At 53.6% G+C, this 23,134-nt stretch overlaps 1 protein-coding gene across 1 annotated transcript in view; it reads left to right on the top strand.

The window, feature by feature from the left end:
- Window positions 1–23,134, top strand: part of B4GALNT4 (beta-1,4-N-acetyl-galactosaminyltransferase 4) — a 52,443-nt gene that overhangs the window by 2,473 nt on the left and 26,836 nt on the right. The window contains exons 2-5 of the mRNA XM_078859253.1: window positions 3,166–3,242; window positions 7,149–7,283; window positions 22,109–22,204; window positions 22,928–23,018. Of these exons, the coding sequence (XP_078715379.1) occupies window positions 3,166–3,242; window positions 7,149–7,283; window positions 22,109–22,204; window positions 22,928–23,018 (399 nt within the window). The remainder of the gene's footprint in view (window positions 1–3,165; window positions 3,243–7,148; window positions 7,284–22,108; window positions 22,205–22,927; window positions 23,019–23,134) is intronic.

Below are 23,134 nucleotides of genomic sequence, written 5' to 3'. Positions count from 1 at the left end.
TGATGATGATGAATGAGGTGGTATGAATGATGATGATGAATGAGGTGGTATGAACTATGATCATGATGACGATGGAGGTGGTATGATGATGATGAACAATGCAGTCACCTCGTTATTCTTTAATTGACACCACGGTGACGTCACTGGTGCCTGTTGACGATGTCACGAACTTCTTCACGTCTCGCCGCATGGATCTGCAATCTCGTGGCACGCGGCCCAGGCCACGCGCGGCCTTGGGTGTGTAGCTGCACGATAAGAGCCGCTTCTGTCGCGGTGAAATGAAGGAGACCGTGAGCGAACGCGTGTGGACCCAAGATCGCGATGTCATCACCACCACCACCACTAAAGACAAAGATCCCCCGTATAAACTGTAACAGACTGTTGGGGCAAGTGCTGTTAGCAAGCACCTATGAAGGCCGGCACGGCACACGAGGGGGTGGGCAGCCAAGACCACGCAGCGGTGATGTTTACACACCACACCAGGTACTCATTTGAGGCTGAGTCGACCTAGGAGAGGCCCATGACCGGTTCAGATAATCCTCATTGGCGTTGGCCGTGAGCAGGAATCGAACTCGGTTTGCCGGGTTCATAGCGCAGTGCGCTGACCGCCACCACCGCCACCACCGTCAGGGTGGAATCGAAACCACGACCTCCTGTATACCTGGCGAAGGAATTAACATCTCACCACCGCGGCGAGAAAGATACCCATGTGCTCACACTGAGAGACCCAAGGCTCACACACAGACCCATGACGCCTACATAGAGACCCATACACTCATAAAGAGATACTTAGACTTACACAGAGACGCATAGAGTCAGAGAGAGACCCACACACTCGCACAGCAGCATCAGCGGTCGGGACACCTGAGGTCAAATGCCAACAGCTGCAGTTCGAGTCAAGAGTCCAGCTCTGCTGCCTCAAATGCCCTCTTCTTTACCCTCAGACCTGCAAGTAATGGAAGGTGTTCATGAAGTAATGGGAAGGCATTCATTAACCCCCCCCCTCCTTTGCATGTGAAGGGCTCACAAGTGACGTAATCACATTTATCCGTCGATTTAAGGAACGAAACTGGAGGATTTCTCCACAGCATCTGGCTGTCCGCCTGATGCAGCTGGTTGTAATTACTGGCGAAACGTCGGACTCAGATTGTGAATGTTGTGGCTTGGCTCTCCAACACACCGGTTAGTGCTGTACGAGTGACGAACTGGCCACGTTCTGTTTACGTGACAACCCTCTGTTATTGATGAAAGAAGTCTTTCTCAAGGTTTTTTTTGTTTTGTTTTTGCGAACGAGATGGAGACCGTGAACGCAGCTGCAGGGAGACCTGCACCGGACGACTGAATCATCACAACCATAGCCCGCAGTCATTGCTCGCATGGACGAGCATCCGTGTCGCAGTGAAGACACCACGGCGTCGTGGTGTCTCTGCTGGTGTCTCTGCTGGTGTCTCTGCGTGGACACAGCGGACAGCGTGCGGTGTTGCGAACCCTGCGGCCAGAGTTCGATTCCCGTGAACAGTCACCACCAGTACACGATGATCTGAACGAGTCATGAGCCTCCTCTAAGTTGACTCGGCCTCAAATGAGTACCTGGTGCAGCATGTAAACATCAGCACTGGGGAGACAAAGCCGGCCGGGCGTGGTGTTGGTCACTCTTCTCCTCGTGTGCCGTTCCGGCCTTTATAAGTGCTCGCTAACAGCACTTGCCCCAACAGTTTGTTAAAGCTATACAGGAGATCTTTGTCTTTGTATATCTGCGTGTGTGTGTGTGTGGTGTGTGTGTGTGTGAGTGCGTGTGTAGTACAAAGGGCGTATTAATAAACGGCGACCTTGGGGCGGTATTAATGCTGAAGACCTTGGGCAGCATTCATTTGCAGCTTCGCGCCTCACTCTGCACATCCCACGTACACACGCACACACGGCGCTTGTGTGTGTGTGCGTGCTGATGAGGGCGTGCGAGTGGGACAAGCGGTGTGTGTGTAGTTCCCACTCGCACGCCCTCAAACACACGCACACACACACCGCGCTCGTGTGTGTGCAGTTCCCACTCGCACGCCCTCATCAGCACACACACACCTTGGCCGTGTGTGTGTGGGGCGTGCGTCGATGTGCTCGCTAACAGCACTCATCCCAACAGTTTGTTAAGGCTACACGGGGGGTCTTTGTGTGTACACGCACGCAGCCCTTTATTAATCCACTGCTGGATGATGACCTCCCCGTGATGTGTCGTTTCGCAGGGGTTGTTGGACCAGGGTTCAATTTCTCACGCGATATTTCCCAGCACGCTGCTGCTGGGTTGAAAGAGGGATTCATGGCGTAAGGCACTACCACTAGAGTACAAGCTACAGCTATCACATGTCACCAATGGGGAAGATGAGCACAGCATTCTGGACTCTTCCGGCAAAAAAATTGAGCACAGTGTTTGACCGTACTTCACCGCACTGGTCAATGAACACGTGTGTAATCTCCTTCGCATAACAGCCATTCTCAATCCACCGCTGAATGCAGGTCTCTGAACCGCCAATCAATTGCATCTCGTTGCCGTGTGTTATACATTTGTTTGCAAACGTCGTTTCGTCTCCCGTTTGGTAGAACCCGCGTTACTTCCTGTGGGAATGCTCCCCCTAATTAGATTCCAACAAGTCGGCACCACAGCGTCATACACTAACACAACACCTATCATAAACACACACACACGAACAATGACAGAGATTCCCCGTATAGCCTGTAATAGACTGTTGGGGCAAGTGCTGTTCGCGTGCACCTAAGAACGCCTGGAACGGCACACAAGGGGGTGGGTGACCAGCACCACGCTCGGCCGCCTTTGTCTCCCCAGTGGTGATGTTTACACACCGCAGCAGGTACTCATTTGAGACAGAGTCTACCTAGAGGAGGCCCAGGACCCTTTCATATAATCGTCGCTGGTGTTGGCTGTGAGCAGGAATCGAACTCTGGTCGCCGGATTCGTAGCGCAGCGCGCTAAGCGCTGCACCACCACTCCCCACGTACACAAAGACACACGTCTCTGATGTCAACCACGCACAGAGTCCCTGTCTCACGACTGCGCGACCAGCCTTCATCACTTCTGAGCTGGGCACATTCCCTGACCGCCCGCTCTCTCCCTCCCCATCCTTCTGTGCGCCACCAACCCCGTGTCGTTCCCAGGGGTCGGGAGGTCAGACAGCGTGCGGGGCAGAGTACGAGACAAGACGAGAAGCGGCGGTCCAGTCTCTCACCTCTCCGTGAGTCCTGCCTTGACACCAACACAACCACCACCAACCACGTTGTCTACCACCACCACAACAACCGCTGTCAGCCACAAAGCGGTGGTGAAATTACCACGGCGTTTGTACAAAGCTAAGGGGCACCTTGAGGCACGCTGTCTCTACCACCACAACCACGCCGTTTTTACCACCAACCTTCCGATGTTGCTGTTCGCGGCACGAGTTCAAGGGGGTTTGGGAAATCGATAGCGCAGAGGAAAGTTGCATCTCCTCTCGACCATGACAAAAGTGTTCTCACGCCCATGCACTTCTAATGAGCCCGCGGGACGCGCTGGGTCAGGCTCGGCGCTCCGGTGAGCCACGCGGCCTGGGAACCTCGACTAGTGGACGGGCGTCCACCGACTTCGTGAGGAGCAAACAGAAGGCAGGAACAACAACAGCAACACGAACAACAAGAACAACAATTACAAAAAAATGCATAATTCCTCTCCCCGCACTGCCCAACCACTCCCCCCCGCCACCCCCACCCCCGAATATCACCAACCCGGACTGCTGACCAGCGTGGTGAAGTATGGTCAAACAAAAGCCCCGTGATTGACACTGCACACGGGGAGGCATTCATCCATCAGTGGCCTGCCAAAGGGTCCTGTAAATTACGTTGAATATTTTATTCTTCGTCGGATGCAAAAGCAAGTATCCTCTAAGGGATCTCTTTAAAAACAAAAATCATTCACGGCAGGTGGACGAGTGGGAGGGGCAGCGTGGATGATGTCGCGGGCGATGAATTACGCGGGGGGGGGGGGTGCGTTGATGCACCGGAGGAGAGTTATTAACGCCCGCGTCCACTCATCTCGGCTGGGATTATCGCCAGGACGAAGAGACGGCATCGCCGTTTGTCGCACGGACCCCCGGCGGCGCAGCGCGGGCCACTCTCATTAACCTCCCGTGCCCCCCCCCCATTCCCCCACCCCCCCCCCCGGGGCTCCGTGCCCCCCCCCCCACCACCCCTTCCTCCATGTGCCTGCGTGACGCGAGCATCTGAGTTCATCTGAGCGACTGGCAGTAGTAAGCAGCATTGGCAAGCGCGGTAGAAGCAGATAAGCGCGTGGGGGTGTTCGCCCTCCCCCACCACCCCCCTCCCGACAGAAATTGTTTTAGAGAGCCGATACGAGCAGGCAGTGACATTCGCGCGAGATGTGCACGGCAGGGGGTGGTTCTTTTCGTACAAAATAAACCCACGTTAGCCACCTGCAAATCAAAGATGGCCACCATTAAATTTCGATTTAAACCATTCGTGACTGCAGGGATTCATATTCTTGGTTCTTTCGGTAAAGTCACGTAGAAGGGAAATAATAAAATAATGCAAATATAAAACAATAACAATTCTCACGACGTTTCGACTGCAACACAAGCAATCATCATCAGGTGTGAAATCCATAGCAATAATTTTTTTCCCTTCTACGTGACTTTACCGAAAGAATCAAGAATATGGCCACCATTGTTGGGTGGCGGTCATGTTTTATTTTGGCAGTCGTCTTAGATGTTTAGGTTCGGTCGATGCGAGTCTATGGGTCTCTGTGTGAGTATGGGTCTCTGTGTGAGTCTATGGGTCTCTCTGTGCAAGTCTATGGGTCTCTCTGTGCGAGTCTATGGGTCTCATTGTGTGAGTATTTGGGTCTTTGTATGCGAGTCTATGGGACTCTCTATTCGAGTCTATGGATACGTGTGAGTTATCGATCTCTCTGTGCGAGCCTATGGGTCTCGGTGAGTCTGGTGGGATACTCTTAGACCCTAAGAGGTTCAAAAAGTCAAAGAGTCTCCACTTGTGCACCATCATTGTCAACACGTGTCTGGAATCTTCTCCAGGTGGTCTCCAGAACCCGGAGGCACATTTCTCGTGGTGTTGTTGCAAATTCTCGGAAGTGTTAACATTTTTTTGAAGCGACCTGTATTTATATTTTTGGCTCAGTATTTTCTTGGCTCACTGCCTAAAATTGGAGTCGGCGCCGCATGTGACTCCAGTATTGTGTAGCAGCCACGCCAGCGAGAGGTACATTCAGGACGTGGTGTGCCGGGTTGGCAAGCACTTTCTGGCTGGCTGGTTCCGGGTCAGGCCCGGCTGGATTGAAGCCCTGCCACGTGGTGGATAATAAAAACGTTCAGTGACTGGGGTTCGTTAGCGAAGGTTTTGGATATCTTTCAATGCACGATGTCTCTCCCTCTCTCTTGCACGCTCTCATTCCTAAACTGTTTAAATCTATAACTTGCCGGCGCTGGCCTTTCCTCCCATCGCCGCGGCTACCGGGTTTGTTTCAGGTTCTCCGTGGACTGGACAAATTAGATTTTCGTGCGATGTTGGAAACCAGAAATAGCTCCATTTCACGTCGATAAGACGACGGGATGATTTATCCAGTTGCCGCTTCAGTGAACCCATGCATAGAATAATAGGTTAATTATGTATGATAATAACAGGTTTTTCTCTCTCCAACTATCACCATCGTCAGCAACAGCAGCAGCTGAGGCTCATGCACTGCTGGATGAACGCCACCCTACGATGGCAATAGCACAGTCACTGCGAGGAGAGGGAGATGTTGGATGTTACAGAAGGACCGGCTGCGTGCAGGAAACATTGAGGTTTACACGCGGACACAGAGAGACGTATGTTGAACTTCTTTCGCACCGTACGTAGCCAACCGTGCTAATCGGAGGCACGAGATAGATAGAGAGGGAGAATGGGAGTCGTGGAATTACACTGAGAGACTGGAAGGCGAACACGCGGATTAAACGACATATACACGGGTTGTTGAATATCACGTTGAGAGTCAAGGCAAGTGGATTTCGCGAGACGAGATGGATGACGGGTGATCGAGACGAATGATGTGATGACAGCCAAGAGAGGGAACGCCACGCTCGCGCGGGACGTCCGTCACGGAGACAGAGTGGCGAAATGTGATCACGTGCAGGAGCCGGCTGGATCGTGGCATCGCGAGAATGAGAAATGTCAGCGGCTTGGCGAGCGAGGGGCTTCATCTGGCGGTGAATTAGATGATGCCCGATGACAACGCTGGCAGAGAATGCACCGTAATTAAGAAGCGCAACAAGGACTCGGCATGTGAGAAGCTGTGACCGCATTCCGATGTTGAATGCAATTGGGTTGCCCGAATATGCAACGTAGCGAGTGTGAAACTCCGTCGAGGCGGCGTAGCAGTTTAAACAACGAGTCTGTTTCACCAAGACGACGTGAATGAAGCAAGGCCGCAACCAGGGAGTCAACATTGGGGGGGACCAAACCTTCTAGGGTGTCTGGGGGTCCCAACCCAGACAAAATATCTAGAACCACACCCCGACTGCCTTTGTCTCCCCAGTGGCGATGTACGTAACTCCGCAGCAGGTACTCACTCAAGGCTGGGGGAGGCCAGTGGAACGGGGCCCAGGATCGGTTTCGTTTATTCGTTGGCCGTGATCGGGATTCGAACTCTGGTCGCCGGGGTCGTAGCGCAGTGCAGTTCGCACACATACGCGCATGAACACACATGAACTGCACTAATTGATGTATCCACTCGTGTTGACTTGATTTTGCTCGGTAAGCGCGTGTTGTTTGTGTGCGCTTACATACTCGCGTGCCCATCTCCGAATCCTAGCATTCCTTTGTCCCTGTGCCCCCTCGTCTGTCTCCCCGTTTCCACGTATAACCCGTGTCCCCGTGTCCCCGTGTCCGCATGTCATCGTCTCCCCGTGCCCATGTCTCCTCGTGTCTCCCCGTGTCCGCGTGTCCCCCACATCCGTGTCCCCGTGTCTTTGTGTTTTGTCGTGCCCGCGTCTCGGCATCTCCTCCTGTCCCCCCCCCCCCCCCCACGTGTCTCCCGTGTCGTTGAATGACGAGCACACGCGTCCCCATGTCCCCGTGCCCCCCCCCCCCCACAGTCCCCAGACCGGCGGTCCGTGCCTCCAGCGGGGCCCCACAACAGGGTGGACTTGGCCGCGATGCTCGCGTCCCGAGGCCCCGCGCCGCGCCGCCAGGAGGAGGAGGGGGGGGCCCCCGCGCCCTGGTCCCCTGACGTGAGTCATCTCAAGCGGCCATTGTGTGGGGGGCCATGCCCCCCTTACCCCCCACCCCACCCCTTAATGAGCAGAAATGCTCCCCGTACCATCTGTCCCCTATTCTGCCTCCTATTCTGCACTCCTATTCAGACAGCTTCTTGGGGCGACTGTGCACTACGTACATACAGAGACCCCCTCGTGTAGTCTTGATAAGACTGTTTGGGTAAGTGCTGTTAGCGAGCACCTATTAAGGCCGGGACGGCACACGAGGGGGTGAGTGACCAGCACCACGTCCAGCTGCCTGTCTCGCCTGTGGTAATGTTCACACCATGGGGTCAGGTACTCATTTGAGGCCGAGTGGATCTAGGGGAGGCCTAGAACCAGTGTTGGCCGTGAGCGGGAATCGAACTCGGGTTGCCGGGTTTGTAGCGCAGCGTGATAATCGCCGAACTACCGATTCCCACACAAAGGCACACATACACGGATGTACACCCATGAATTGCAGAGGTTCACGGTTCGAATCCCGCGGCTGCCCTGATTAGTACTGCGGTGTGTGCACTCACCATCACTGGTCCGCGCCATCTGCTTCACAGCGGACGTTAGAGATCCCGTCACGTAAAATCGCAAGAGTTGGTCAATCGAGTTCCAACATCACGGACCGGGTTTAAACGATCACGCCGCAAATTACTCACTTGTAATTTACACACGGCAATCACCCGCACCCCCCATTACTGCATCTACTTGGCAGGACCCTCCAGAAAAAATAGTCACGAAACTCAGCGAGGCATTCTTTGGTGAGTTGCCTGCAGTCTAAACTAAACGAACTAAAACTTAAAATTTTATTTTACCAGGCAAGGCCCACTAAGCTATGTTGCTCGTTTTCAAAGCGACCTGGGCACAAACGATAGCTCAACTAAGTGGCTTGTCACGTGGAAAGTTATTGCGGCCAAATATTCTAAACGTACATTTCTAAATGTGGAGGGGAATAACTGGAGAAATCCGGAGAAAAATCCCCGCGACCACGGGGAGAGAGACACACACACTCCAAGTACACAGGCCGTCAGGGTCTGGATCGAACCCACGGCCTCCTGTATACCAGACGAGGCAGTTAACATCTCCTAGCCACCGTGGTAGACCTGTACCCGCGTCTCTTCTCGAGCTCCGGCTAGCGATGTGCGTGGCACAGCAATCCCCACGCGTGACGCACCGATGAGGAGGAGAGTTGGAACCAATTACGATCGCTATCGCGTGTGGGCAGGCGCATTAGCTCCGCGTCTCGACACCAGGAGGCAACCGGCGCTCTGCAGGGCTTTTAACCCCGATCCATTAAAACCGCTCACTAATTTCCACTGCGGGACGTCTGCGAATGTTGGCAACTCACTCGTCCGTCCAGCGGGGGCCACGCTCAGTCGTAGGACTCGTTCCGCGTGGGTTCCTGCTGCTGCTGCCGCCGCTACATTTGGGGGTTTTATTTTAAGAAGTTTTCAGCAAATTATTGACGAGTGCTTATTGTTATGATTATAATGAGACGCGTGGGGAGGAGGTCGAGGTTCGAAGCGGACTGCGACGCTCAAAGGAGGAGCGCCGTCCAGCGTGGTCGCCACCCCCACTCCTCCCTCCCTCACCCCTCCCTCCCTTCCTCCCCCCTCCCTCCATCCCTCCTCGTGATCCATGGATCAAACAAATCACTCGAGACGCCGGTCTATGGCAGCCAAGAGCAGTTCATGCGAATGCTGGCGCACAAGGTATTCCCACGTTGGGCACCAAAGGTCCCCTTCGCTGGCTGTGCGTGACGAGTGAATGAATGGAGGTGGGGGGAGGAGGAAGAAACCGGAGCACGCCTTGCACGAGGGGGCAACGTTCAATTCCCGTGAAGATGGAAACAGATGGCGATTAGTCCACTTGCTGTACCGCGTTCTCCTAGCGAGCCGGGGGGTATGGCCATCTCCTCCTCGACGCTCACGGGAAGGGAGTTTCACAACGTGATCTGTGCGGTGATCCACCAACCCCCCGCTGCTGCCTCCACACAATTGGGATTTACAGGCAGTCGCCACGTGCGACAGCAGCGTAGCCGCCACCACAACCACCGCCTCCGCCTGATACCGTCCGTCTATCTTCATCTCTCTGCGTTCGTATGCATCTGTGTCTTTGTCTCTCTTGGTCTGTCAGGGTTTGTTTGACTATACTTCAACCACGCTGGTGAAGGAGTGGGGGGAATGAGGGGCTGCAGGACCGGTTTAGATAATCACTCGATGCCACTAACAATGTTGCCCCTCGCCAGGGATTTAATTCCGGTCACCGGGGTTCATCATTTGGCAGCGCTCCAACCATTGCACCACTACTCCATCACATGAAATTTATATATAAATTAAATTTAGTTTCATGAGGTTATTTTTTTAAAGCTGATTTAAAAGTAATTTATTTGGGGTTTATCAGCCAGGCTCATACCCCGAGAGAACCGAAACTCAATTGCATAGCAATATCATCATCATCATTATCGCATTGCGTGCAGCGGTGGCCCAGCGGTTAGCGCACAGCACTGCGAACCCCCTCCCAACCGAGTTCCGATTCCCGACCACGGCTACCATCAGATTAGTACCAGGCATCATCACCATCACCACCACCAGCAACATCACCATCACCACCACCAGCAACATCACCAGCAGCATCACCAGAAACATCACCAACAGCATCACCAACAGCATCACCAACAGCATCACCAACAGCATCACCAACAGCATCACCAACAGCATCACCAACAGCATCACCAACAGCATCACCAACAGCATCACCAACAGCATCACCAACAGCATCACCAACAGCATCACCAACAGTATCACCAGCAACATCACCAACAGCATCACCAACAGCATCACCAGCAGCATCACCAACAGCATCACCAGCAGCATCACCAACAGCATCACCAACAGCATCACCAACAGCATCACCATCAGCATCACCAACAGTATCACCAACAGCATCACCAACAGCATCACCAACAGCATCACCATCAGCATCACCAACAGTATCACCAACAGCATCACCAACAGCATCACCAACAGCATCACCAACAGCATCACCAACAGCATCACCAACAGCATCACCATCAGCATCACCACCAGCATCACCAACAGCATCACCAACAGCATCACCAACAGCATCACCAACAGCATCACCAACAGCATCACCAACAGCATCACCAACAGCATCACCAACAGCATCACCAACAGTATCACCAACAGCATCACCATCAGCATCACCAACAGTATCACCAACAGCATCACCAACAGCATCACCAACAGCATCACCAACAGCATCACCAACAGCATCACCAACAGCATCACCAACAGCATCACCAGCAACATCACCAACAGCATCACCAACAGCATCACCAGCAACATCACCAACAGCATCACCAACAGCATCACCAACAGCATCACCAACAGCATCACCAACAGCATCACCAACAGCATCACCATCAGCATCACCAACAGTATCACCAACAGCATCACCAACAGCATCACCAACAGCATCACCAACAGCATCACCAACAGCATCACCAACAGCATCACCAACAGCATCACCAACAGCATCACCAACAGCATCACCAACAGCATCACCAACAGCATCACCAGCAGCATCACCAACAGCATCACCAGCAGCATCACCATCAGCATCACCAACAGCATCACCAACAGCATCACCAACAGCATCACCAACAGCATCACCAACAGTATCACCAACAGTATCACCAACAGCATCACCAACAGCATCACCAACAGCATCACCAACAGTATCACCACCAGCATCATCACCACCACCAACAGCATCACCAGCAACATCACCAACAGCATCACCAACAGCATCACCAACAGTATCACCAGCATCATCACCACCACCAACAGCATCACCATCAGCATCACCAACAGCATCACCAACAGCATCACCAACAGCATCACCAACAGCATCACCAACAGCATCACCAGCAACATCACCAACAGCATCACCAACAGCATCACCAACAGCATCACCAACAGTATCACCACCAGCATCATCACCACCACCAACAGCATCACCAGCAACATCACCAACAGCATCACCAACAGCATCACCAACAGCATCACCAACAGTATCACCAACAGCATCACCAACAGCATCACCAACAGCATCACCAGCAACATCACCAGCAACATCACCAACAGCATCACCAACAGCATCACCAACAGCATCACCAACAGCATCACCAACAGCATCACCAGCAACATCACCAGCAACATCACCAACAGCATCACCAACAGTATCACCAACAGTATCACCAACAGCATCACCAACAGCATCACCAACAGCATCACCACCAGCATCATCACCATCACCACCACCAGCAACATCACCAACAGCATCACCAACAGCATCACCAACAGTATCACCAACAGCATCACCAACAGCATCACCAACAGCATCACCAACAGTATCACCAACAGCATCACCAACAGCATCACCAACAGCATCACCAACAGTATCACCAACAGCATCACCAACAGTATCACCAACAGCATCACCAACAGTATCACCACCAGCATCATCACCACCACCAACAGCATCACCAGCAACATCACCAACAGCATCACCAACAGCATCACCAACAGCATCACCAACAGCATCACCAACAGTATCACCAACAGCATCACCAACAGCATCACCAACAGCATCACCAACAGCATCACCAACAGCATCACCATCACCACCACCAACAGCATCACCAACAGCATCACCAACAGCATCACCAGCAGCATCACCAGCAGCATCACCAACAGCATCACCAACAGTATCACCAACAGCATCACCAACAGCATCACCAGCAGCATCACCAACAGCATCACCATCAGCATCACCAACAGCATCACCAACAGCATCACCAACAGCATCACCAACAGCATCACCAACAGTATCACCAACAGCATCACCAACAGCATCACCAGCAGCATCACCAACAGCATCACCAGCAGCATCACCAACAGCATCACCAACAGCATCACCATCAGCATCACCAACAGCATCACCAACAGCATCACCAACAGCATCACCAACAGCATCACCATCAGCATCACCAGCAGCATCACCACCAGCAACACCAGCAACATCACCAACAGTATCACCAACAGCATCACCAGCAGCATCACCACCAGCAACACCAACAGCATCACCAACAGCATCACCAACAGCATCACCATCGCGGTTGGCTACGTATGGTGGGAAAGAAGTTCAACATGCATACATATATCTTCACCGTCATCACCGACATCATCACTATCAACACCACCATCACCACCATCATCACTAGCATCGGGCAGTGACACGGTCCAGTTGTAGCGCGTTCGCTGCCCGTTGTCGCAAAGGTTTCGCGGTTCGAATCGAGTGGCCGCCCTGATTGTTATTATTATTACGAATGCAATGTCCGTAATGATATCACGCGTCCCTCTGCTTCACGGCGGGCGTTAGAGATCCCGTGAGGTCATTCGCAAAGAGTCGGCCACTGTGCAACTTGGTGACCCGCAACCCCTCACTGGACATCTGTGAAAACGAGCTTCATGGCTCATCGGATTCCCCCCTCCTAGATATCTGTAAATATTGATCCTGATTAAGTGGGATCACACGCAGAGCAGCAATTGTTGCACCCTACTGGACGAATCAAGCTACGTGGGCACTCTGGCAAATGAACTTTAAATCTGAAACTAATCGAGAAATATAAAAAAAAAATTACTGAGCTATATATAGCTCGTTTTCAGAAGCGACCTGGCCACAAATGGTAGCCTAACGATGTGGCAATTTGTAGCAGCCAAATACTCTAAAACGCGTGGTGTCGATTTTAAATGTGGAGGGAAATGCCGAAGACCCGGATAAAAATCCACGCGGCCACGCGGAGAGAGACACGCAAACTCCAAATATGCAGCAGGCATCACAGGGTGGGGATCGAACCCACGATCCTGCGTACCAAGAGGGAGTTCACTTCTCGGCACCACGGCGCCCCAGCATCAGCATCAAGCCAGGAAGCAATATAGAAATACACAGAGACAGGCAGACAGCACGGGGAATGGGCATAGTTACGAAATATATGTACAAAGGTAGATATGAACATGAACACAGACAGACAAATGCACAAAGGGACAGGCTAGACAGACACAGATTGATAGATACACGGACACACATAGGTGGTTTGAGAGACATAAAGAGAGAGAGAGAGGAGCAGTGGCCCAGAGAGACAGACAGAAGCGTAGAGACGGAGACGGAGAAGAATCGACCACACCGACACACAGACCGATCACTCGGACAGCGAGAGACACAGACTCAGACAGCGAGAGACACAGACCGATCACTCGGACAGCGAGACACACAGACTCAGCACTCGGACAGCGAGACACACAGACTCAGCACTCGGACAGCCAGAGACACAGACAGCGAGAGACACAGACTCAGCACTCGGACAGCGAGACACACAGACTCAGACAGCGAGAGACGCAGACTCAGCACTCGGACAGCGAGACACACAGACTCAGACAGCGAGAGACGCAGACTCAGCACTCGGACAGCGCCGAGGCTGAGTGGTGTCCATTGTGAAGACGCGGCGAGGCAATCGGCCAGAGTAGCACAACCCTCCCGCACCCTCCACTCTCCACCCCCCACACCCCCCCCCATTACCCCCCCCCGCCTCTGTCCGGGTTGGATTGGATTTCCCCCCTATGCCTCCGCGCCCTCTCCCCCCCCACGACTTTTCCCGCAAAGACAAAGATTCCCCCGTGTAGCCTTCACAGACTGTTGGGGCAAGTGCTGTTAGCGAGTAGCGCCTATGAAGGCCGGCACGGCACACGCGAGGGGGTGGGTGGCCACCACCACGCCCGGCCGCCTTTGTCTCCCAAGTGGCAATGTTTAGACACCGCACCAGGTACCCATTTGAGGCAGAGTCGACCTAGGCGCAACCGAGACACGGACAGTGTCAACGAGAAAGCGAGGTGTAAATCGAGGGCTTCGAGCACCGAGGGCCGGGCAGCCAACGTCCACCGCCCTCCTCGACTTTTCTCCCACGCCGATGCGCGCCGCCTTCACCAACTCGGAGCTGACCAGCGCGGTGAAGTATGGTCAAATACCCCCCCCCTCCCCACTACCAACACCACCACCACCAGAGGAGCTGTCTGCAGACGACACGCTCAGTGGTCGGATTGTGTAGCCATACTTCACCGCGCTGGTCGGCAACGAAGGGCCCGGACCAGCGTCGAATCCGTGGCCGGGAATCGAACCCGTGCTGCGTGGCCCACGGTCAGCTACGCAGCTCGGCGCGCTAACCTCTGCGCCACCGCTCCCCGCATTATTGCAATTATTCGATGGCAATTAACAGCTGTCTCTGGGGGGGGGGGGGGCGCGGGGAGTACGGGGGCGGGGGGGCTGCTGTGAAATACCACGCCAGTCTACCTGCTCCTCGCCAAATAGATAATGACCCCCCTCCCCCACACCCCCTTCCTCCACACCACCCTCCCCCACACCCCCCTCCCCCACACCCCCACACCCCCCCTCCCTTGTTCTAACACTCCCATCTTACTCCCACCTCTAACCCTGGACAGCCCTCGCCTGGTCAAATATAGGGCACGGAATTGATTGCGATGCGATTGGGATGTCGTTTGGAGGGCAAGTCGGTGGAGGGCGGGCGGGGAGTGGTGGAGAGGGGGGGGCTGAGTGGGGAGGGGGTATACAGAGCTGGATCTGGGTTATTGGATTGGGGGGGCGGGAGTCGGTGTGGGAATGGGGGGGAGGGGCAGCCTGCTGAAGCATCCTAACGATGATGCTGGATTACCGGTAATGTGTCTCAGCATAAAATCGATGACGGAGGGACCGCTGGTAATTGATTTCTGAACAACAACATCCACTGCCCCCCCCTCCCCCCCGAGGAATGGATTCCGTGGGCCACGCAATCAATCTCTGTAAAGGTCCGGGAATAACATTGTCACGAACGCTGATGGAACACGGGCAGCCTTGCAAGCTTTGTATTCCTTAAACAACGGCGCGAAGAAGGCTTTCTGAAATTCCACTTAATAAGAGGCGGCTATAGTCGGGGAGTGTGGGGAGTGGGGAGGAGGAGTGTGGAACGGTGGCGCAGTGATTAGCGCACCGCGCAACGGAACCCCGCCGGTCCACGTTCGATTTCCGCTTACGGCCAACACCGGCGACGAAAAGCTGAACCCGTCCTAGGTCAGCTCAGCACTAAACGAGTTGCGGGTGCGGCTGTGTTCACAACAACATCAGCACCGGGCAGGCACCGGGCTGCCGGGCCGAGTGTTGTTGGCCTCGTCACACCCTCCCCGCGTGTCGCTCCAGCCTTCATCGTGTGCTCACTCACGGGGATACGCACTTTGCCACAACAGTCCGTTAAGGCTATACGGGGGACCTTTGCCTTTGGTGTGATAGGGTAGGGTGGAGAAGAGACGGGGTCTGCTCACTGCGGGGTCACCGGTCTCGTGTTCATCTGCCATCGTGACCACGTGCGCTGCCTGAACGCACGTGCGAGGTCTCATTGTGACGTGCCGACGGCGTTCGTTCCCCATCATCATCATCATCCCACGCGCTTCCTCCCCCTCGGCGTCTCGGTGCAGGCCTCACGGCCGCAACCTCCTCTGCACGCTTCGCTGCAGATTTGTTTTGTTGCTGTTCCTGAGTCTACGCCACCAGCCCTCGTTGATGGCCCCTTCGTCGTCGGCTCGCTAAGTACACAAACAACAACATTAACAACGTCACATTTATCAACAACACTCTGGACTTAAAAAGAAAAAAACAAATATATCATAGGCGACGTTTCGGGCAATGGCTCTTCTTCACAGCACAGAGATCGCCAGAGAGTTAGAGTGGGCTATGTGTTGTGAAGTGCCGTTGCCCGAAACGTCGCCTATTATATACTTGCCCTGTTAAGGCCACGCAGCGTCATTGACGAGCGTGTTGAGTTGTTGGCTGTGCGTGTGCCCCTCTGCCAACGCAGCAGCAGCACAAAATAATTTCATGAGACACGTCGGTATGCTGCTCTAGAAATGTCGGTATGCCGCTTTTTTAAAAAACCCCATCAAATTTAGTTTTTTTCTCTTCCCGAACGCATTCCATCCAGCTCTCATTCGCACGTTCATCTCATCGGCGCTGCAGGGACGCAGCTGGAACTCACCGCGGAACTTGTTTACCTTCGGCAATTACTGCGGCTTACACAGCGGGGAGACGGTGGGGGGCTGATGGCAACAGCCGAAGAACAGAAAAAAAACCCACAGAGGGAGGCCCTTTGCGTGGCACGGCGGAGAGGAGCATCGATCACAAGCCGAGCGCGGCAGGGGAGAGCGAAGGGTCGAGCCGAGGGCGTGAGCCGTGAGCAGTGAAGGAGCAAGGGGAGGGAGTGAAGGAGGGGGGGAAGGAGTGGAGGAGGGAGGGGGGGTGAAGGAGGGGGGTCAGAAGGAGAGCCATTAGCGAGGCCACGTCACAGGCTACACGGACCGGGTGGAGAGCGGAGGAAGCTTTTGGAGCCCGAGCCCTGGGTCGGGCCGTCTCGCCGGGAGATTCACGAATTCCCCTCGCCGCGCTCTCGATCACAGTCACTTGCACACAGTCGGGGGTGGTGGCGGGGGGCCGCGGGGTGGGGGGGGGCTGCATGGCTGTGCCCCGCCGGCTCCCGTGCGCGACCTTCACTCGCGCCTGCCCCAGGGTCACCTCGTGCCGGGCTGCAGCGCTTCGAGTGGAGGAGGAGGAGGGCGAGGAGCGGTGGCGCCGCAGGAGCGGCTCGCGCACTGCGCAGTGAACTTAGCGACCCGAGTTCGATCCCCCGGCTCAAGGCTGAGATCGATCGTGCCTCTCCTCGAGATAGAGAGAGAGGTGGGGGGGGGGGGCAGGCACTTTGGCAACCGCTCTGCCATGATAGCGATGTTGGTTACTTGACGGCCACGCCGATGCTTTTAATTTTCCGAGCTGAAAATTTGGCCAAATAATGTATGTATGTTGAACTTCTTTCACACCGTACGTAGCAGAACCAAACGTAATGTTTTGCGCAGTCATTCGTGACGGGGCTGGGACCATTAGCTCACTAGGCTTGAGAACCTGGTTTAATCAGAGAGGGATCCATGATTTATTTTTAATAAAAACATTTACGGATAGAGACATCACTTGCAGTTAAATATTGTATGTCCTGACATGGGCAAATCAATTGAACGCGAGTGTTAAAATCATGAAATAATAATTACAATAATAATGTTGAGTGGTTTGTCAATCCACTGCTGGTGGAAGGCATCCACACGCCATATGGGTGACAGGGGGGAGAGGGGGGTTATGTGGCCATACTTCACCACACTGGTAAGTGTGGCTTGTTGTAGTGGGGCCCCAGAGCAGATTCAGATCTCACTGCAAATTATTTTCCTATTTTTTTTTATTACATTGCATGTTGCACGTAATGGGTTTGACACGACGATCCTCTTGACAAAGAGTCTTGAGACTCAAGGAGGCTCTCCGGAGTAGACAAGCACAAACATCACCATACTACTAATAACATGACAATACTACAAAATAACATGACAATACTACTAATAAAATCACTGACATCCACTAGAGGCGCTACCATCCACCGCGACGGTAATGAAAAGGAATCGATTATTTAAATCGCCACAGTGGATCTTACAAAAAAATCTAACTTCTGATGATGCTAATCCTCTCCATTCCAAACGTTTACAACGACCACAAAAACAATCGAACTTCTCATTAGATTATCGTATCACTATTTTATTTAACAGCTTTGGCTCTTTTTATTTTCAGAGACAACCTGACCACACGTGATCGATCATCGAGTGGCTTTTATATCACCAATTTATAGCAGCTGCCAAATAATCTCAAGGCGTTGTTGTTTCTCGATGTGGAGGAGATGGGGGGGGGGGCTAGACTGGAGAACACTCCACGTGATCTCCACGGGGAGAGAGAGGACACGCTGACTCCGAATATACGGGCATCGTCAGGGTCCATGATCAAACCAACTCCTGCGTATCAGGCGAGGGAGATGACATCTCATCGCCGCCGCGAGGCAAACCCAACACGAGCAACGCGTCATTTTAGTATGAAAATAATAAGAATGGGTGTTAAACTTTTCTGACAATAAAACAAGCTTCAAATCTAGAATAAAACAGGAGTTGTGTTAAGATGTTCAAACACCAAATGGACACCTTTAGCAAGGAATAAAGTCACTGCATTAACCACACGTAGATGTGTGTGGTGAACATATAAATAAACTTGCTCTAATAGGCCAGGCCATAGAGAAAGCCATCTCTGGTGTAGACCAATCAGTTTCACAGGTAATGCGTAGATCAATAATTATCAGAGCATGTTTGTGTTTGCATGTTCACCACAAGTACTCTGTGTGGTTAATGCAGTGACTTTATTCCTTGCAAATGTTTTCTATTTGGTGTTTGAACATCTTAACATATTGTGTTTTATTGCCAGAAAGGGTAAAACCCCATTCTCATTTTTCATACTTTTTATACTGGCAAAAAAATGTCGCATTATTTTTTATTGTATCCCCTCCCCCCCCCTGCTTACTAACGCCTCTTCGCTGGTGAGTGTCGTTCTTAGGCGAGCAAATTAAATCAGCCCTTGAAATCAGAGAGCCGGCGAGGTTAATAGGAAATGTGACTGTAATTCGGTTTTTGCTGGAATTAAATCCGCAGGTGTATTGGCGTGCGGGGGTGAAACGCGCGTCTCGATTGTGGCGTAATTGAAAACCTCCCCCCCCCCACACTCACTCACTGCCGTATTGTGTGTGTGTGTGAGGGGGGGGGGATTATAGGAATTACCAAAAATTACAAAAATAGCCGAGCGAGCGTTATAACCTCGCGCACACAAAAAACGACACGCACCCTGGGCTCCCTCCGCGGTCGCTCCAAAACTCTCGTGCGACAAGGTCATGACGACTTCCTTCCGACGTGAGCGTTCGCAGGCGATGCCTCGCGTCTCCCCTTCACAGGCTCGAGCCTGTGAAGGGTAAATTCCACATTCCCATGGCGGGGGCGATGTTGGATTCCCAACGAATCGGTATGGATTTTATCGACCCCAGGAGAAGGGGGATGATTGTGCCGAGGCATTCCCCATCCCCAACGGAGCGCTCACCAGAATGTGACCTCCGATTCAGAAGCTTTAGATAGACCTGGGAGGAAATCCGATGAGCTATGAAGCGCATTTTCACAGACGTCCAGTGGGATTCACAAAACATTCAGATCGTGAGCCGCTCGCTCTACCGGAAGGGGGGACAGGGGGGGGGCTGGAGAAGAAGAGTCACTCCTCCACCCTACCCCAAACACACCGTCGTACATTCTAATCGTCAAGTCAGAACGGGTGCGATATTCAACACGAGCGGTGTGCCACCAGGGGCTTGGGAACGTGGAGCGTGGCGACAGGCAGACTAACGCGAGACTCCCCCCTCTGCCTTATCGACGATCGCGACTCATTCTGTCGAGTGTTTAACATTCGCTTCCAGTTGGTTTCAAGGCTTGCCGTGCAGTGCGCACCCCGACCCCTCTAAGCCGGGTGCCACGTTGCACGGGGGTAGTGGAGAACACGGCTCGTGTGCATGTACCTGTGCGTCGAACTTCCTTCGCACCGCACGTAAGGCAACCACGCTAATCCGTAGGTGCGCGGGGAAGGACAACAAAGTAAACACACAAAAGGCAGCTCTAAAGACGCGAGTTGTCTAACTTGATTGTGCAATTTGCGTTGACGGAGGGGGACACCTCATTGGTTACGAACGGATCGTGGTGTCCTGGACACGCGACGCGTCCGTGCGAGAACTCATCTCGTGTCTCACCGGAGGCTACAGTCGCTGAAAAACTCACCACGCAGCTCACCAACACCACTGCTAAACTCACCACGCAGCTCACCAGGGCCACTGCTAAACTCACCACGCAGCTCACCAACACCACTGCTAAACTCACCACGCAGCTCACCAGGGCCACTGCTAAACTCACCACGCAGCTCACCAGGGCCACTGCTAAACTCACCACGCAGCTCACCAACACCACTGCTAAACTCACCACGCAGCTCACCAGGGCCACTGCTAAACTCACCACACAGCTCACCAGGGCCACTGCTAAACTCACCACGCAACTCACCAGCGCCACTGCTAAACTCACCACGCAGCTCACCAACACCACTGCTAAAAACTCACCACGCAGCTCACGAGGACCACTGGTAAACTCACGGCACGACCACACCAACACCGATGCCCCGATCTGCGTGGCTATCAGGGGCAGGGGACAAGGCGGTGCCGCGCTTTACCCAACGCGACTGCAGCATTTTCAAATGGCAACTTAAATCGTCGTTTTACTTCCAGCGAAGCGCACCTTGAGGATGCGAGACGCCCCGTAAGTCTCCGTCGACATCGTTGCCATCACTGCTGCTGCTGATGTTGTTGTTGCTGTTGCTGCTGCAGCGTTACACCGCGCGCGCCTCCTCCGCCCCCTCCACGGGATGGGAGCGAAGGCTCCCTTAGTGGACCCGGCCAGTTTGTAGTCCGAACGAGGCGCGATGCTGCTAATTAAAAACCCAGGACAGACACACACACGCACACACACACGCGCGCGGCATCTGCAATCATTTCGAATCGCTCCACATTCGAATCAAACGCGCCGTAATTAATTTTACATATTCCCCTCCCCCCCTCTCCAACCATCAACAAACCTCATCTCAAATCCCCCCCCCCATCCCATCCCCCACGATCCCCAACTAATTGGCGACTCCGGCAAGCTCGTGATGAGGGGGATCAGCGGCCCCTCGATGCGCACGCGACTCACTGACGACGGGGATGGCTCACGGCGCTGCGCGAGAGCGCACGTGCCGACTCCTCGTCACGAGCACTTGACGAGGCTCCTCGCGATTCGGTTTCTCACAAAGACAAAGACCTCCACCGCCAGTATAGCCTTTGACATACTTTTGGGGCAAGTGCTGTTAGCAAGTAGCACCTATGAAGGACGGCACACGAGGTGGTGGGTGGCCAGCACCACGCGCGGCCGCCTTTGTCAGTGGCGATGCTCGCACATCGCACCAGGTACTCTTTTTGAGGCTGAGTCGACCTAGGGAAGGCCCAGGACTGGTTCGGATAATCGTCACTGGTGTTGGGCATGAGCGCGAATCGAATTCGTGTGGTCGGTTTCGTTAGGCAGTGCGCTAACCCCTACACGACTGTTCCTCACACACGCACACCCGTCAGACCCATCATCATCAGCCATGGTCCGTCCACTGCTAGAGGAAGGCCTCCATCCATGCCGCCGCCACCTCCTCCTGCACACACGGGCTGGTTTCATCGCTCCATCTCCTCCTGTCCTGCCCAAGCCCCAGTCACTTCTCTTAACAGTATGAGTGGTGAAGTATGGTCAAACACTGCCGCCCCCCCTCCTCCATTGACCGAAAAAAAATAAACCAGGGCCACGAACGGCTCTAAATCTATCAGCCGTGACATCTCTGTGTGAGTATGTGGGTATTTGTGTGAGTCTGTGGGTCTCTGTGTGAGTCTGTGGGTCTCTGTGAGTCTGGGTCTCTCTGTTAATCTATGATAATCTGTGCGAATCCATGGGTCTATGTGCGTCTATGGGCCTCTGTGAGTCTACGGGTCTCTATGTGTGTCTGTGAGTCTATATGTGCCGTTGGCTGGATGGGTGAACGAGCAGGGGGCGCTCAGAATCTCTGGGTATAAACAAGACGCCTTGTAGACACATATAGGGCACTGAGGGTGTCTACTGACAAAGATGATGCTGATGATGATACTGGTGCGGATGATGATCCGCTGTTGTTGGCAGTTGTTGGGTGGCGCCAACATGCACGTGTACGAGGACTGGTGCGGCGCTTCTGTGGCTCAACTGCGCAAGAATCTCCACTTCCCTCTCTACCCGCACGTGAGCTCTCTCACACACACACACCTCGAGGCCTCTGCAATAACACATCGTCATCAGCAGCAGCCTCGTCAGCATCGTCATCATCTTCAGTGCCATCATCATCAAGCAGCAATGTCACCATCAGCGTCATAATCATCATCAGCAGCAGCATTATCATCTTCAATGTAATCATCGTAAACATCACCATTCCATGTGTTCAGCCGAAACATCTTCTCTCTCTCTCGGTCTGCATCAATCTCCAGTTCACTTGGCTGTCCTCCGTCAGCCTCATGGGGCCATATGTACACGCGTGTGTGTGCGGGTGTGTGTTCTCGCTAACAGCACTTGCCACAAAAGTATGCTCAGGCTTTACCGGGACCCTTTGTCTTTGTGCGTGCACGTATATACACGTGCGTGTTTGTGTGTGCCAGCCTGTGCATGGGGAGCGGTGGCGCAGTGGTTACCGCACTGCGCTACGAACCCGGCGACCCCAGTTCGAGTGACGATTACCTGAGACGACCCCCGACCTACCCTTAGGTCGACTCAGCCTTAAAATGAGTACCTGGAGCGATGCGTAAACATCGCCACGAGGGAGACAAAGGCGGCCGGGAGTGGTTTAGCCATCCAGCACCACGCGTTGTGTGTGTACCGTTCCGGTCTTCATATGTTGGTCGCTAACAGCACTTTGCCCCAACGGTCTGTTAAAGGCTACACGGGGGACCTTTGTCTGTGTGTGTGTGATAGTCTCGCAGCGTGATCAGCAAGCTGGCCGTGTCTCCCCGCTGGGTCAACTACGGCCTCAGAATCTTCGGCTACGTCGTCCCCACCGCCACAGGTTGTGACCTACATCAGGGCACGGGTTTCATTCATCGGGGCACGCGATAAGATTCGTTCATTCCTCGGGGTACGTGTTTCATTCATCCATGCATCGGGCCACGCGTTTCATTCACT

Source organism: Lampetra fluviatilis, chromosome 8 (genome assembly GCF_964198595.1).
Source record: "Lampetra fluviatilis chromosome 8, kcLamFluv1.1, whole genome shotgun sequence".
Classification (NCBI taxonomy): Eukaryota; Metazoa; Chordata; class Hyperoartia; order Petromyzontiformes; family Petromyzontidae; genus Lampetra; species Lampetra fluviatilis.
This window is presented reverse-complemented; position numbering and strand designations above follow the sequence as displayed.